The 18,297-nt window shown below is 38.1% G+C and overlaps 1 protein-coding gene across 1 annotated transcript in view; it reads right to left on the bottom strand.

The window, feature by feature from the left end:
- The window catches only part of anxa4 (annexin A4), a 34,748-nt gene extending 21,442 nt beyond the window's left edge, over positions 1-13,306 (bottom strand). Inside the window, exons 1-3 of the mRNA XM_062030961.1 lie at positions 13,154-13,306; positions 10,285-10,336; positions 3,879-3,966 (exon numbers count right to left, since the gene is read on the bottom strand). Of these exons, the coding sequence (XP_061886945.1) occupies positions 3,879-3,966; positions 10,285-10,293 (97 nt within the window). The 5' untranslated portion in view covers positions 10,294-10,336; positions 13,154-13,306. The remainder of the gene's footprint in view (positions 1-3,878; positions 3,967-10,284; positions 10,337-13,153) is intronic.
- Between the last annotated feature and the right edge of the window lie 4,991 nt (positions 13,307-18,297).

Here is an 18,297-nt window from a genome sequence, read left to right as displayed (position 1 = left end):
TGTTATATGTTCCATTGAAAATATAGAACATTACACACGGTGCTCAAAAATCTATCAAAATGTTTTAGTATGACTTTGGTAAGCTATGAAGCCGCACCGCTTGATGGATTGTACTGTGCTTCAACATATGAGTATTATTATGGTGTGTGTATAAGATAAGACATATTATCTGGTGTTTTGTTTCACAATATTATGCAAAAGCAACTTTTTTTACCTTCTGGTACCTGCTGATCTGTATTTGGGATCTGCATAAGTCCTGAAAATTTGCGCGTGTTCGTCTTTGTAGTCCGTGCCGATACTGTAGTCGATAAGCTTTTTCTTTTTCTCTACCTTCTTGTTATGTGACATTCATCCGCCAAAACTTAAAATGTTCCATTGAAAATAAAGAACATTACACACGGCACTCAAAAATCTGTCGAAATGTTTTAGTACGACTTTGAAGCCGCACCGCTTGATGGATTGTCGGCGCATTACGGCTACCGTAGTCAGAGGTACGAGTATTACTATGGTGTGCGGCCGTGCCAGCAATCGGAGGGTTGCTGGTTACTGGGGTTCAATCCCCACCTTCTACCATCCTAGTCACATCCGTTGTGTCCTTGGGCAAGACACTTCACCCTTGCTCCTGATGGGTGCTGATTAACGCCTTGCATGGCAGTTCCCGCCATCAGTGTGTGAATGTGTGTGTGAATGGGTGAATGTGGAAATACTGTCAAAGCGCTTTGAGTACCTTGAAGGTAGAAAAGCGCTATACAAGTATAACCCATTTATCATTTATTATAAATGGCACCCATTAGCAGACATATTATCTGGCGTTTTGTTTCACAATATTATGCAAAACCAACCTTTCCTACCTTCTGTTACCTGCTGATCTGTATTTGAGATCTGCATAAGTCCTGAAAATTTGCGCAAGTCCACCACTGTAGTCCGTGCTGATGCCGTAGTCGATAAGCCTAGTGGTTAGAGTCTCCGCCCTGAGATCGGTAGGTCGTGAGTTCAAACCCCGGCCGAGTCATACCAAAGACTATAAAAATGGGAGCCATTACCTCCCTGCTTGGCACTCAGCATCAAGGGTTGGAATTGGGGGTTAAATCACCAAAATGATTCCCGGGCGCTGCCACCGCTGCTGATCACTGCTCCCCTCACCTCCCAGGGAGCGACGGTGATGGGTGTGTGTGTCAATCATTGGTACTTTTTTAAGCATCTTCTTTTTCTCTATCTTCAAGTTATGGGACATTCATCCTCCACTGTTGCCATTTCTAATATAAAGTACCGTATTTTTCGGACTATAAGTCGCAGTTTTTTTCATAGTTTGGCTGGGGGTGCGACTTATACTCAGGAGCGACTTATGTGTGAAATTATTAACACATTACCGTAAAATATCAAATAATATTATTTAGCTCATTCACGTAAGAGACTAGACGTATAAGATTTCATGGGATTTAGCGATTAGGAGTGACAGATTGTTTGGTAAACGTATAGCATGTTCTATATGTTATAGTTATTTTAATGACTCTTACCATAATATGTTACGTTAACATACCAGGCACGTTCTCAGTTGGTTATTTATGCCTCATATAACGTACACTTAGTCAGCCTGTTGTTCACTATTCTTTATTTATTTTAAATTGCCTTTCAAACGTCTATTGTTCGTGTTGGGTTTTATCAAATAAGTTTCCCCAAAAATGCGACTTATACTCCAGTGCGACTTATATATGTTTTTTTCCTTCTTTATTATGCATTTTCAGCCGGTGCGACTTATACTCCGGAGCGACTTATACTCCGAAAAATACGGTAGTGTAAAGTTCTTACTTATATCTGTCAGTAAACTCGCTGTGAAAGCGCTAAAACATACCGGTGTAGTGAGTTTACATTATTCACCCAAGGAACTTTAGTTATTAAGAGAGTTCCGGTCGGACGGTTTTTCACGGCGTTGTTATTGCACTAGTGAGCAATAATTGATGATTGAAGTAAAGTCTGAATGTCATTAAAACAGTTAGCTCCATCTTTTGACACTTCTTCCACTCCCGTCCTTGCACGTTACACCGCTACAACAAAGATGACGGGGAGAAGACGCTGTCGAAGGTGAGCCACGTAAATAAGACCGCCCACAAAACGGCGCATCCTGAAGCGACTGTCAGAAAGCGGCTTGAAGATGATCTGTAAAACATCATCTATGCAACATTTTGACCAAAGAACCACCATTACATGTTATGTAGACCACAAGGAAGTCTTTTTTTTTCAAACAGTCTAAATTCCAGCATGAAGCGTAACAATACACACTTGTGGCACCTCTGAGACATCAGTACGTAAGTGTAGGGCATCAGTCTCATGACTTGGAAACTGAATAGGGCAAAAGTAAGCCAGCCTCCACATAGACAGCATCTGTTAGCTGCAATAAGAGTCAGGGGAAGATGATTACGCTTGCTAACTAAATCCACATTGCTTCTCATATATTTTTGCTGATACACAATGTCTGCTACGTACTCCTTAATGCTGGCTAGAATGCACACACAACTAGAAAAAATACCTCAAACACTAAACTCATTTAGTGTTTTGATAAGTCATCTTAGTGACATCATGCACAAAAGTGCACTCATAGCTTGTTTTAAAATGTCTCTGACAATCTTGCACTTTCTGTTTTGAAATGACATGAATGTTTGCGCCACTGCTTAATAACTGTTTCATAAATACAGTTTTGCTAAATTGACTTAGTTGTGATTTCCCTCTCTGCATGAAAGTTTAAAATGAGCATATATTAATGCAGTATGAAGAAGAATGTTTTAATGTAGACATGGCCTAAAAATATCCAGATATTAAAAAAAGGCCATATCGCCCAGCCCTATATGTAACTAAACATTTACAAAATATTTCATACTGATATATATCCGTGACTTATAGTGTGGTGTGGCTATTACCGTAATTTCCGGACTATAAGCCGCTACTTTTTCCCCTCGTTCTGGTCCCTGCGGCTTATACAAGGGTGCGGCTTATTTACGGCCTGTTCTTCTCCGACACCGACGAAGAGGATTTCGGTGGTTTTAGTACGCAGGAGGAAGACGATGACACAATGATTAAAGACTGACTTTTCATATACCGGTAGGCTGGTTATTTTGATAACGTACAGGGGAGCACTTTGTATTACTTTGCACCGTTGTATTATTTGTACTCTGCACGAATGCTGTTCGCCATGTCAAAGATGTGAAAGTTTGATTGAATGATTGAAAGATTTATTGTTAATAAATGGGACGCTTTGCGTTCCCAAACAGTCATCTCTGTCCCGACAATCCCCTCCGTGGTAGCAGGAACCCCTATATACTACGGTAATTACACATCAAAACCCTGCGGCTTATAGTCGGGTGCGGCTTATATATGGAGCAATCTGTATTTTCCCCTAAATTTAGCTGGTGCGGCTTATAGTCAGGTGCGGCTTATATATGGAGCAATCTGTATTTTCCCCTGAATTTAGCTGGTGCGGCTTATAGTCAGGTGCGGCTTATAGTCCGGAAATTACGGTATATGTATATAAAAAAAAAATTCTACAAAAATTTGGATTTGGCTTAAATACTGGTGCGCTCTATAGCCCGGAAAATACAGTAGCTAACTAACTGATGACATAATCAGCATGAATGGACAACCTGAGCAAGACGGAACTTACTTTTCAGACTTTCCTATTGAGGAGGAGCAAGTGTTGTTTGTTTTTCCATGGAGATGTTACTGTGTGTGTGTGTGTGTGTGTGTGTGTGTGTGTGTGTGTGTGTGTGTGTGTGTGTGTGTGTGTGTGTGTGTGTGTGTGTGTGTGTGTGTGTGTGTGTGTGTGTGTGTGTGTGTGTGTGTGTGTGTGTGTGTGTGTGTGTGTGTGTGTGTGTGTGTAGACTCACCCGCTCCCTTCATGGCTCCACGAAGCTTCTGGACGTCTGCCTCTGGGTCGAACCCAGAAGCCTCAGTCACTGTTCCACGTTTTCCAATCTAGTCATTAAAAAAAAAAGGGTTTACAGCAGTGAGGAAAATCCAGTGACTCTCCAGTTTGATATACCACACCCCTATGCTAACATCTGAATATTTCATGACACATTACTGCACATCTTATCATTCTCATTAGTTGGTATGGTTTGGTTCTTGCTGACGTGTTAAACAAAACATACAAGCTTTCAAGGAATTAAAAATAAAATAAAAATGAGAGGTGATGGTTTTAGCAAATTGCCTACAGCGGCATCCTCTAGGGGGCGTCGCGAGAATGAGAGAGGAGAAAAAAATATTTCACCTTTTATTTTTAATTCATCCATCCATCCATTTTCTACCGCTAGTCCCTTTTTGGGGTCGCGGGGGGTGCTGGAGCCTATCTCAGCTGCATTCGGGCGGAAGGCGGCGTACACTCTGGACTAGGGCTGCAACAACTAATCGATTAAAATCGATTACCAAAATAGTTGGCGATTAATTTAGTCATCGATTCGTTGGAACTATGCTATGCGCATGCGCGGAGGCTTTTTTTTTTGTTGTTGTTATTTTTATTTTTATAAACTTTTATTTATAAACTGCAATATTTACAAACAGCTGAGAAACAATAATCAAAATAAGTACAAAAACAGTACAAAACAGCGCCAGGGTGGCGGTGAGGCTACGTCTCATGAGGTGGCGTAAGCTAGCCAATGATGTGTCATGTGCAGCTCACGTGACGACTGCGTCTCCTTTGCTGGAAAAATTAGAAAAATGGCGCAGGAAAACACTACCGATAGTTTAGCGGAGAAACATCTTGAGGTTATCGCTTCAATGGAGAAAAGTGTACGACCTAAGTCGTCAAAAGTGTGGGAACACTTTACTTTAAAGACTTCAAAGAAGACCGTTTCCTGCAAAATGGCACGGAAGTACAACATTGCTTCAGGAGCACCTGAAGAAGAAACATGTTGGAGCCATGGATGAAGGGAGGAACTCACAGTACGTAACTTTTTAAGTCCATAGTGGCAACAAGCATTCATGAGTTCAGCTTTTTTGTGAGTAACGTTAAAGTTATGCCTTTGTTGCAACGCGGGGCTGATAATGTGTCTCCGGAATATTTGACTCCGTTTTGAGAGAGAAAACGCACGGTTACCAATTTCAAAATAAACGTAACGGACAGAAATATCTCAGGTTGGTTTCATAATGGATCAATGTAGCCGGGCCGATAAAGCTATATAAATATATTTAGATTTGAGTGACGCTTTAGTATAACTAAACGTTATGAAGGTGCTGGAATATTTCATGCTATTATTCAGAGGCAGGCTAAAATGAATCCTTTATTATTCACAACAGAAACGTGTACAATATCTGATTCAGTTCTGATGAGTTACATTTCTGTGTTATTATTGGTGTATGCTGCACCCCCAATGTCCACAACATGGTGCCAGTATGCTGGTTTTTTTTCAATAAAATACTGGAAAGGATAGAAATTTAGTTTGTCTCTTTTATCCGATTATTAATCGATTAATCGAAGTAATAATCGACAGATTAATCGATTATCAAATTAATCGTTAGTTGCAGCCCTACTCTGGACAAGTCGCCACCTCATCACAGGGCCAACACAGATAGACAGACAACATTCACACTCACATTCACACACTAGGGCCAATTTAGTGTTGCCAATCAACCTATCCCCAGGTGCACGTCTTTGGAGGTGGGAGGAAGCCGGAGTACCCGGAGGGAACCCACGCAGTCACGGGGAGAACATGCAAACTCCACACAGAAAGATCCCGAGCCCGGGTTTGAACTCAGGACTACTCAGGACCTCCGTATTGTGTACCTCACATTATTACCTGTCACTCTTTAAACTCCTTGTGCAGCTCTGAATGCTTGTTATTTAAAGGTTTACTTAAGTTTGAAGCAAAGGTGGTAATACTAATCGCCACATTTGGCGAGGCGTGTTTTAAAGAAACACTTGAAGCGTGGTGCTTCCTTGTTTAAAGAGTCACCTTTATCGTTAGTTTTGAAGCCCAAATACCTCCATATTGTGCTTCACGCACCCTCTTTATTAACCAGTAGAATTGTCCTTTTTTGACATTCTTCCTCTCCAAGATGTTATTTTTTGTAGGCACGTTGTGTGTGCGTTTTGATACCCTCAACATCATGCTCCTCGCCTTGTATTCATTTCTGCAGTTGAAAGAACAGTACCGGTACTTTTCAAAGTCAGTATAGTACCGATTTCAATCAATTAGTATCGCGGTACTTTATTAGTACCGGTATACTGTACAACCCTACTCCATTCCTTATTACATGAATTAATGGAGACCATTCCAAAAAGTTGGGTTATCATACAACAGGTTCAATTTTGGAAAATATCTATTATTTCCACCCCAAATATGTGTGCAAAGCTGAAAAAGTAAACAAAAAGAAAAGAAAAAAAGTTGGAAGTACGATGCTGTAAAAGTCCCAACTGTATGCTGCTGCACCTCCAAAATTTCCTATTTCTGTCAAAACGAGTCCTTTAATGTCCTAAAATGTAATATAAAATGTAATGTATACTCATATACAGCCATGCCTAAATTAGAACTAGCTGATCCTAAGTAATGCAGATCAATAGTTTGGCATTACACATTCGTACACTTCCTTAATGCATCCACCATCCCCACAGTGGTGTGAATTCATTACATTTATTTGTGCACAGCTGTCATCTGCCTATCGCAGGAATGTCAGACTGGTTTTCATTGAGGGCCACATGGCAGTTATGGCTGCCATCAGAGGGCCGCTTGTAACAGTGAATAATGTGTGAATTTGCCTCTGGATTTCATTATTAATTAAATAAATCGTTTTAGGTAGACTGTCGATTTTACAGTAAAAACTTTACATTTACAACATTTTACTGTAAAATATAGTGGGGGGTTTTCGTTAGTTTAAAAAAAACAAAAACATTTTAAGGTAAATGGAAAAACAGTACAACTGTTTTTTGGTTGTTGTTTTTTTTTTTTACAGAAAAAGCTGGCAGTTTAGTTGCCAGATTTTGACTATTACATAGGTTTTTACAACATTATATTGTTCATGGAAAAACAGTACAAATTATTTTTTTATTCTGGCAACTTAGCTGCCGGTTTTTCTACCGTAAAAACAAATGTACCGTCTTTCGATTTACAGTAATACACCGTTAAAAACAACAACCGTAGATTTTACAGTCAAAAACTGGCAGCTCAGTCAACAGAATTTTTACGCAAAAAACAGTAGTAGGTTTTTTTCAATTGCTGCAAAAAACAACATAAAATGTATTGTCATTTGTATTCATTTAAAGGGTAGTTTTCTGTAAAGTTAACTATTTTTATTTAGACAAAAAAATGTTTGGAAAGTATCATAATATACTGTAATATTTGTTGCAATATTGGATACCATCAAAGCTTAAAAGGTATACAATTTCAAGCAGTACTTTATTTTTTCTGTCAAAATTTAAAAATATATATATATTTAGTGAGAAAATATTAAGTACCGTAATTTCCGGACTATAAGCCGCACCTGACTATAAGCCGCACCAGCTAAATTTAGGGAAAAATACAGATTGCTCCATATATAAGCCGCACCCGATTATAAGCCGCAGGGTTTTGATGTGTAATTACCGTAGTATATAGGGGTTCCTGCTACCACGGAGGGGATAGTCGGGACAGAGATGACTGTTTGGGAACGCAAAGCGCCCCATTTATTAACAATAAATCTTTCAATCATTCAATCAAACTTTCACATCTTTGACATGGCGAACAGCATTCGTGCAGAGTACAAATAATACAGCGGTGCAAAGTAATACAAAGTGCTCGCCTGTACGTTATCAAAATAACCAGCCTACCGGTATATGAAAAGTCAGTCTTTAATCATGGTGTCATCGTCTTCCTCCTGCGTACTAAAACCACCGAAATCCTCTTCGTCGATGTCGGAGAAGAACAGGCCATAAATAAGCCGCACCCTTGTATAAGCCGCAGGGACCAGAACGAGGGGGAAAAGTAGCGGCTTATAGTCCGGAAATTACAGTACTTTATTGACACATATCATTTCCAGGTGTTTGCGGGCCAGATAAAATGATGTTGCGGGCAGTTTGACACCTCGGGTCAGGATATGTGTTTCACAGGGTGAAAAATGTTGGTAAAAAAAATAAATAAAAAAAGTTACGCAAATAATAAGTATAAATAAATTATTATATACTGAGTGGAAAATTAAATGTGTAAATAAGTAGGGATTAATTATGTAAAACACTGGAGTGAAAATCCGACACAAACGATAAAAGCTGAGTGTAAAGTAATTAATGATTAAGGAATAAAGTACATTTTTGAATACCGTTTTAATTGGCATACATGCTTTCTGCTGTTGGAATCAATCAATCGAGCTGCTCCACCTCTATGCCCCCACCCGGTCCTTCAGGTCAGCTGATGAGCTGCTCCTGGAGGTACCCAAAACAAAGCGCAAGCTTCGAGGGGACAGGGCCTTCTCTGTTGCGGGTCCCAAACTCTGGAACGATCTCCCTTTATGTGAGAAAGGCCGCTTCTTTGGCTACTTTTAAGACCCTTCTTAAAACCCATTTTTATTCACTGGCTTTTAACTTTAAACTGTTTTTAACTGTTTTTAACTGCTTTTTATCTAACAAATTGTTCTTAGGATCATTTGTATTTGCTTTTTCAATGTGTATTTTACTTCCGTTTTAAAAGTTATTTTTTAGTCTGTGCTTTGCCTGTATTTCTTTGTGGTGTACAGCCCTTTGTTCTTCAACTGTGGTTGTTTTTAAAAGGGCTTTATAAATAAAGTTGGTATGGTATGGTATGGTATGGCATTCTTGATTCAAGGTTCAATTTAATGTTGTTCCTATCGATTATTTTACTAATTTAACGACGATTGATTGTTTGATTCATCGTGTAATCGGATAAAACGGAAATTGGTTGAAATAAACAATTTTCATGTTTATCTTAACGAATGCACATCAACAACACTGACATTGCACTTTCAACATGTTAATAAGGAAATAAACAAAGTTTTCACTGATGGGCGCCACACAGATTACGGCACCCACTCACCACCACTCTAATGCGCGCACTATTTCCGTGCACTCCATGCAGTCTGGATTTGATACATTTGTGTTAGTTTGACTCATTAAAGGATTATTCAAATGAACATAATATAAACCTAAGCTTTTATTCTAATCCAAATAACAGATTTAATCGTTTAGTCATTACAGTCCTATAGTGGTTCCTACAAGGCAGAAAAGCAGATTTTGCTAAAATTTGAAATAAATAATGGTTAATGTCGTGATCTGTGCCTTTATTGTGGTTTTTGTTGTGTTGGATCGTTGACGGCTTTTCTCCATCAGACTGCGACATTCTTTCTTTGTGCTTTGCGTCTTTGATTTGCCTTGTAGTTCACACGATGTAACTTCCTCTTTTCATCATGCTTTCAAATTTTGAGCATGTTTACAAAACAAATAACTATGAAGTAAAAATATCTAACATGACACTAGTAGGCTGATGTAGTTCAAACAACAGTTTCATAGTAACACGTAGTAGTATTTTATATGTTTTTATTGGAAAACATGATATACATGATATAGTATAGTATCTTTGTACGTTTTCCATGTCATTAAGTGTTTTGAGTTTTAACAGTACAGGCCAAAAGTTTGGACACACCTTCTCATTTCAATGTGTTTTTTTTATTTTCATGACTATTTACATTGTAGATTGTCACTGAAGGCATCAAAACTATGAATGAACACATGTGGAGTTATGTACTTAACAAAAAAAAGGTGAAATAACTGAAAACATGTTTTTATATTCTAGATTCTTCAAAGTAGCCACCCTTTGCTCTGATTACCTTTTCACACATTCTTGGCATTCTCTCAATGAGCTTCAAGAGGTAGTCACCTGAAAGGGTTTTCACTTCACAGGTGTCATAGTTTTGATGCCTTCAGTGACAATCTACGATGTAAATAGTTATGAAAATAAAGAAAGCGCATTGAAATGAGAAGGTGTGTCCAAACTTTTGGCCTGTACTGTATGTTTTATGTAATTTGTTTTAGATTAAGTACATTTTTTAGTTATTCTCCAGATTGGAAGCCTCAAAGGTGGCTTTTTTCCCTCAATCCTTAGTGCCAGTTTTCTTCTTGTTCAAACTGGTGTAAAGCACTTTTTGCATGAAAAAAAAAAAGTGCAACAGTTACAACTTTCTCCTTTATTTTATTCTAATACTGATTTAGTTTACATATAATATGGCTTAACCTGCATTACTGCGGTTAAAAAAAATCAACACAATTTTAAGTAGGAGCAATTACATGAAATTTACGCTAATACACTTACTTACCGCTGCCATTGTAGGATAATTGGGTGATATCTCAAATTGGAGTTGAGTCAAGCTGCAAAATAAGAATGGAAGTGTTTGTTATTAACGTATGATTGCTTACTGAACCCATTGACCCCTTATCAATAATACATGCACTTTAGAGCATCTCTTGTGTCCCTGCTAATCCAATTAAGCATTGTTTTCTGTTTCTGTTGTTGCACACACCTGTAATTAAATCAACCAATGGCATCACTGGGTCATCTTACACTCTGCCATGGCTGCATTGTGGCTGTTTCGTTGTAAGCGTATGGTATTTGTAGACAAACATGCAAATATAGTACACATGCACACCACATATTTACAAAAGGGGTCAGCACACATTTGAATGTTTAGGGCAGTGTTTTTCAACCTTTTCTGAGCCGAGGCCCATTTTTTTTGCATTGAAAAAATTTTGAGGAACACCACCAGCAAAGTTTCATTAAAAAATGAATCTCAGCAGCCGATATTGACAATAAAAAGTCATTCTCGCAATTGTTTGATATGAATTCCGACCATAACCAAGCATGCATCACTATAGCTCTTGTCTCAAAGTAGGTGTACTGTCACCACCTGTCACATCAGGCCTTGACTTATTTGGAGTTTTTTTTTTCTTTTCCTGTGTGTAGTAGTGTTTTAGCTCTTGTCTTACGCTCTTATTTTGTTGTTGATAGTCATGTCATTTACGGATGTACTTTGTGGACGCCGTCTGCTCCACACGCTGTAAGTTTTTGCTGTCGTCCAGCATTCTGTTTTTGTTTACTTCGCTGCCAGTTCCGTTTTAGTTTTGCACAGCCTTCCCTAAGCTTCAATTCCTTTTCTTAGCGGCACTCGCCTTTAGTTTATTTTTGGTTTAAGCATTAATACATTTTTACCTGCAAACCATTGACATCTACAAAGCAATTAGCTACCGGCTGCCACCTATTGATATGGAAGAGTATTACACTGTTACTCTGCCGAGCTCTAGACAGCACCGACACTCAACAACGGCACATTTACGTATTGGGTTAAATATTTTTAATCCAATTAGGCATACTTGCCAACCCTCCCGTTTTTAGCGGGAGAATCCCGGTATTCAGCGCCTCTCCCGACAACCTCCCGGCAGAGATTTTCTCCCGACAAACTCCCGGTATTCAGCCGGAGCTGGAGGCCACGCCCCCTCCAGCTCAATGCGGACCTGAGACTGAGTGGGGACAGCCTGTTCTCACGTCCGCTTTCCCACAATATAAACAGCTTGCCTGCCCAATGAACGGAGAAGTTAAACAGGACAATACTGCCATCTAATGGATAGCCACCGGAACACTGAAATTCAAGTTTGTTTGTTTTTTCTATGTAAATAAAAAAAAAAATATATATATATATATATATATATATATATATATATATATAGCTAGAATTCACTGAAAGTCAAGTATTTCATACATACATACATACATACATACATACATACATACATACATACATACATACATACATACATACATACATACATACATACATACATACATACATACATACATACATATATATATATATATATATATATATATATATATATATATATATATATATATATATATATATATGTGAAATACTCGAGTTGGTGAATTCTAGCTGTAAATAACCACGCCCCCAACCCCCGACCAAGCCCCCCCCTGCCCCACCCTACCCCCCACCTCCCGATATTGGAAGTCTCAAGGTTGGCAAGTATGCAATTAGGTGAAATTACATAAACTCCCACAGTACACCAGACAATATCTCATGGCAAACTACCGTATTTTTTGGACTATAAGTCGCAGTTTTTTTCATAGTTTGGCCGGGGGTGCGACTTATACTCAGGAGCGACTTATGTGTGAAATGATTAACACATTACCGTAAAATATCAAATAATATTATTTAGCTCATTCACGTAAGAGACTAGACGTATAAGATTTCATGGGATTTAGCGATTAGGAGTGACAGATAGTTTGGTAAACGTATAGCATGTTCTATATGTTATAGTTATTTGAATGACTCTTACCATAATATGTTACGTTAACATACCAGGCACGTTCTCAGTTGGTTATTTATGCGTCATATAACGTACACTTATTCTCAGCCTGTTGTTCACTATTCTTTATTTATTTTAAATTGCCTTTCAAATGTCTATTCTTGGTGTTGGGTTTAAACAAATCAATTTCCCAAAAAAATGCGACTTATACTCCAGTGCGACTTATATATGTTTTTTTTTCCCTTCTTTATTATGCATTTTCGGCCGGTGCGACTTAGACTCCGGAGCGACTTACACTCCGAAAAATACGGTAGTGTGCCGCGGCACAGTGGTTGAAAAACTTTGTATTCCCTAAACTTTAGGGAATACAAACACAACCTGGTTTGTGTCATGGAGAAAAACAGGTACGTGTAATGCAACTTAATGTGTTTATGGGGAGAAAAGTGCAGCCCTAATGATGTAATTACTATGCCATCACACAGAACATCCATCCATCCATCCATTTTTCTACCGCTTGTCCCTTTTGGGGTCAGCTCAGGTGAATGTCACAGGTGAACAACAAGGTGACATAAGAACACTTACCTATACCACCATGTTGGCAATGTATATCACACCTTGGCAATAATTGCGCAACAGTGCGAAACAATATTCCTTAAAACGCGAAAATACTCACAAAAAGACGGCGTTTCACATCCAGAAATGTGAACTTATTTTTTTTACACTTGTAAAAACTGACCGTTAACTCGCAATGAAGGCGGGCACACCCAAATGTGAACATGTAGTCCCGACCCTTATAGCGTCAAACACGGACAAACTATTCTCAATAAGAGTAGACGTGGTTACAAACTGAACAAAAAGGCTTACCTCGTCCTTGTCTTAACGGAGCCAGAAGACAGAATCCACCAGGAAAACGTCACCTTTTTAACCGCCAAGCTGCCTTCGCGTCCCACCCTCTTGAATGTAGTTCTTCTTTTCCTTCTTGCACACTCCCCCTTTTGAGTTGGGCCGATGCGTTCACGTACCATGTCAAAATCGGAAAGTAGCACGTTGACTTTGACCATAACAAAATAACGACGCGTGTTTCAAACGGAACCCGAGTTTGAAGTACACTTCATTCAGTGTACAGTGTTCAGAAGTACACTTCATTCAGAAGTACACTTCATTCATTAACGGTGTTACAAAAAAAGAACGTTAGAATAATACATAATGTTGGATATAAAGAACATACTTATTTACTTTATTTATTTATTTATTTATTGAATCTAAAATACTGAAATTCCACGACATAGTGAATTTGCAAACAGCTACAATTATACATAAAGCAAACTATAATCTGCTACCCAAGAATATACAACAATTATTCTCGACAAAAGAGGAGAAATATAATCTTAGAGAAAAATGTAATTTAAAACATTTGTACGCACGCACAACACTTAAAGGCCTACTGAAATGAAATTTTCTTATTTAAAGGGGGATAGCAGATCCATTCTATGTGTCATACTTGATCATTTCGCGATATTGCCATATTTTGGTCGCTGATAAAAAAAAAGCCTTGCCTGTACCGGAAGTAGCGTGACGTTGCAGGTTGAAGGGCTCCTCACATTTCCCCATTGTTTATACCAGCAGCGAGAGCGATTCGAACCGAGAAAGCGACGATCACCCCATTAATTTGAGCGAGGATGAAAGATTCGTGGATGAGGAACGTGAGAGTGAAGGACTAGAGTGCAGTGCAGGACGTATCTTTTTTTGCTCTGACCGTAACTTAGGTACAAGGGCTCATTGGATTCCACCCTTTCTCCTTTTTCTATTGTGGATCACGGATTTGTATTTTAAACCACCTTGGATACTATATCCTCTTGAAAATGAGAGTCGAGAATGCGAAATGGACATTCACAGTGACTTTTATCTCCACGACAATACATCGGCAAAGCACTTTAGCTACGGAGCTAACGTGATAGCATCGTGCTTAAATGCAGATAGAAAAAAAAGAAATAAGCCCCTGACTGGAAGGATAGACAGAAGATCAACAATACTACCAAACTCTGGACCTGTAACCACACGGTTAATGCTGTACCGCCTGGCGAAGCCTAACAATGCTGTTGCTAACGACGCCATTGAAGCTAACTTAGCTACGGGACCTCGACAGAGCTATGCTAAAAACATTAGCTCTCCGCCTACGCCAGCCCTCATCTGCTCATCAACACCAGTGCTCACCTGCGTTCCAGCGATCGACGGCGCGACGAAGGACTTCACCCGATAATCGATGCGGTCGGCGGCTAGCATCGGATAGCGCGTCTGCTATCCATCTCAAAGTCCTCCTGGTTGTGTTGCTGTAGCCAGCCGCTAATACACCGATCCCACCCACAGCTTTCTTCTTTGCAGTCTCCATTGTTCATTAAACAAATTGCAAAAGATTCACCAACACAGATGTCCAGAATACTGTGGAATTTTGCGATGAAAACAGAGCTGTTTGTATTGGGATACAATGGTGTCCGAATACTTCCACTTCAACCATTAACGTCACACGCAAACGTCATCATACATAGACGTTTTCAACCGGAAGTTTCCCGGGAAATTTAAAATTGCACTTTATAAGTTAACCCGGCCGTATTGGCATGTGTTGCAATGTTAAGATTTCATCATTGATATATAAACTATCAGACTGCGTGGTCTGTAGTAGTTTCAGTAGGCCTTTAAGACCTTCAGTATATCAGTATGTGGAATTAAATGATGGAATTGATTAATCAAAGAAATCAAACAATGTAGTGTTGCGTCTGACCAGTATTCCCTCTCAGGGAAGTAAAGTCCCTGGTCAATCCCAAATTTTTTCAGATGACATATATGCAGAGTAAGAAGGACCATCAAGACAGAACAGGAATATTATCATGTTTTACTGAAGCTTCAGAAGACCAGCCCACATCAATACAGTCCATACTTGCCAACCTTGAGACCTCCGATTCCGGGAGGTGGTGGGTGAGGTTGGGCGTGGTCGGGGGTGGGGCGGGGGCGGGGCGTGGTTAAGAGGGGAGGAGTATATTTACAGCTAGAATTCACCAACTGGAGTATTTCATACATATTTATTATGTATATATATATATATATATATATATATATATATATATATATATATATATATATATATATATATATATATATATATATATATATATATATATATATATATATATATATATATATGTATGAAATACTTGACTTTCAGTGAATTCTAGCTATATATATATATATATATATATATATATATATATATATATATATATATATATATATATATATATATATATATATATATATATATATATATATATATATATATATATATATATTTATTTATTTTATTATACATATAAATAAAAGAAATACTTGAATTTCAGTGTTCCGGTGGCTATCCAGTAGATGGCAGTATTGTCCTGTTTAAGAGTGTCACAACATTGCTGTTTACGGCAGACGAACTGCTTTACGGTAGACGAAAACGTGACTGCTGTTGTTGTGTGTTGTTACCGCGCTGGGAGGACGTTAATGAAACTGCCTAACAATAAACCCACATAAGAAACCAAGAACTCGCCCTCGATCATTCTACAGTTATAACGTGATTGGGCAGGCACGCTGTTTATATCGTGGGAAAGCGGACGTGAAAACAGACTGTCGCCGCTGTCCCCACTCAGGTCCGCATGGAGCTGGAGGGGGCGTGGCCTCCAGCTCCGGCAGAATTGCGGGAGTTTATCGGGAGAACATTTCTGTCGGGAGGTTATCGGGAGAGGCGCTGAATTCCGGGAGTCTCCCGGTAAAACCGGGAGGGTTGGCAAGTATGATACAGTCATACCGTCATCTCAGGATGGTCTAACATTCAAACGGAAGAGACAACTTCTTGCATACAAAGAAAGCCCCCACCCTCTCCAGAAAGGAATACAGGCCCATTGTTCTACTACAGATAAGATATAAGGGAGTACTCCAACTCCTACATTGCAAGCCTTCAAGGTAACACACACAGTTTACTTGCGGACAAAAAATGAAAAAAATAGAAAGAGTACAAATGGAAAAACACTAGCTGTTTTAAACATGACTATGAATAAATAAATAACTCTTAAACATATATGCATTCTCCACAGTACTAATATGATCACCTTCAAGAAACTCTTCAAACATTAAGTGTTTACAAAGTACAAAGAAGAAGAACCATAATAAACATTCTGAATTTATCTCATCCATTCATTCATTTTCAAGACTATTTTACTCATCTCACCATGTGAAATCTAACTTACTTCACCAATTATTATTTATGTATTTTTATTGTTATTACTTATGGAGTATATTGTGAATAAATTGACAACAGGAAGTGAACAAAAGTTTTAGCAACTGCTATGTAAAGGGCAAGGGGTAGGATTAAATAAGCTCTGCTTCTTCCTACTCCTTTTTGAACATGTTGAATAGAGAAACTGGAAATTGTGATGTATCATTTTGTATGCATGCATGTTCCAAATAAACTCAAACTCAACTCAACTCAACTTATTAAAAGATATAAAGAGAAACAACCTTATATTAAAAATGTAAACACAGTTATGTCCTGTCTATTTTTGGCGATGTCCCCCAAAACAACGCTACCATCTTAACACCTGCCTATTTTTGCCTCTATAGCCGTCAAAAGGGAAATTATATCGTTTTAATACTGTATTTTATGACCAATCCTAGTTTTCAATTTACAGTATTATGCTGCTTAGGCTGCTGCTCCCGCGACCCGACCTCGGATAAGCGGAAGAAGATGGATGGATGGATGCTGTAAAGAACGTACCATTTATTGTCATTTTTTATAATTTGATGGGTAGTTTGCTGTAAAGTTAATAAGTATTTTCATTTAGACAAAAACATGTTTGGAAAGTATGATAATACACTGCAATATTTGTTGCAATATTGGATACTATTAAAGTTTAAAAGTTGTGCAATGTCAAGCAGTACATATATTTTTTCTGTCAAAATGAAAGAAAAAAAATTGCATTTAGTGAGAAAATATGACGTACTTTATTGACACATATAATTTCCAAGCTTTAGTTTTCAATTTACAGTATTATGCTGTAAATAACGTAAAATGTATTGTCACTTTTAATAATTTGATGGGTAGTTTGCTGTAAAGTTAAGTATTTTTATTTAGCCAAAATAATGTTTGGAAAGTATGATAAAATACTGTAATATTTGTTGCAATATTGGATACTATTAAAGTTGAAAATTAAGGTATGCAATGTCAAGCAGTAGTGCAGTACATATATTTTTTCCTTCAAAATTTAAAAAATAAATTACATTTAGTGAGAAAATAGGAAGTACTTTATTGACACATATCATGTCCAAGCTTTAGTTTTCAATTTACAGTAAAGAACGTAAAATGTATTGTCATTTTTAATAATTTGATGGGTAGGGTAGTTTGCTGTAAAGTTAAGTATTTTCATTTAGACGAAAACATGTTTGGAAAGTATGATAACATACTGTAATATTTGTTGCACTGTTGGATACTATTAAAGTTTAAAATGTATGCTTTTGCATATACTCCCCTTTTGAGTTGTGCAGATGCGTTCATGTACCACGTCAAAATCGGAAAGTAGCACTTAAAGTTGACTTAAACTATAAATCAAAATAACGACGCGTGTTTCAAACGGAACCCGAGTTTGATCACTTATCAAAAGACATAATGAGAAACAACGTTGTATTAAACATTTTAAACACAGTTATGCCATGTTTGTTTTTGGCGATGTCTCCTAAAGCTACAATTTTAACACCTGCCTATGTTTTGCCTTTATAGCTGTCAAAAGGTAAATTATATAAGTATGTTAAGACCAAGCTTGATTTACAACATGGGAACGAACAAGAAGTCCATTTCCGATCTTTTCTCGGTAGCGGTTCTTCCCTGATCCACCGTCTTTAAACGCAACACCATTGGCCACTGACGTCAAACTTGACTGTGGGGAAAGAGAGAGATTTGAACTACATTACCCACAATTCTT

Source organism: Entelurus aequoreus, linkage group LG21 (assembly GCF_033978785.1).
Source record: "Entelurus aequoreus isolate RoL-2023_Sb linkage group LG21, RoL_Eaeq_v1.1, whole genome shotgun sequence".
NCBI classification, from domain to species: Eukaryota; Metazoa; Chordata; class Actinopteri; order Syngnathiformes; family Syngnathidae; genus Entelurus; species Entelurus aequoreus.
This window is presented reverse-complemented; position numbering and strand designations above follow the sequence as displayed.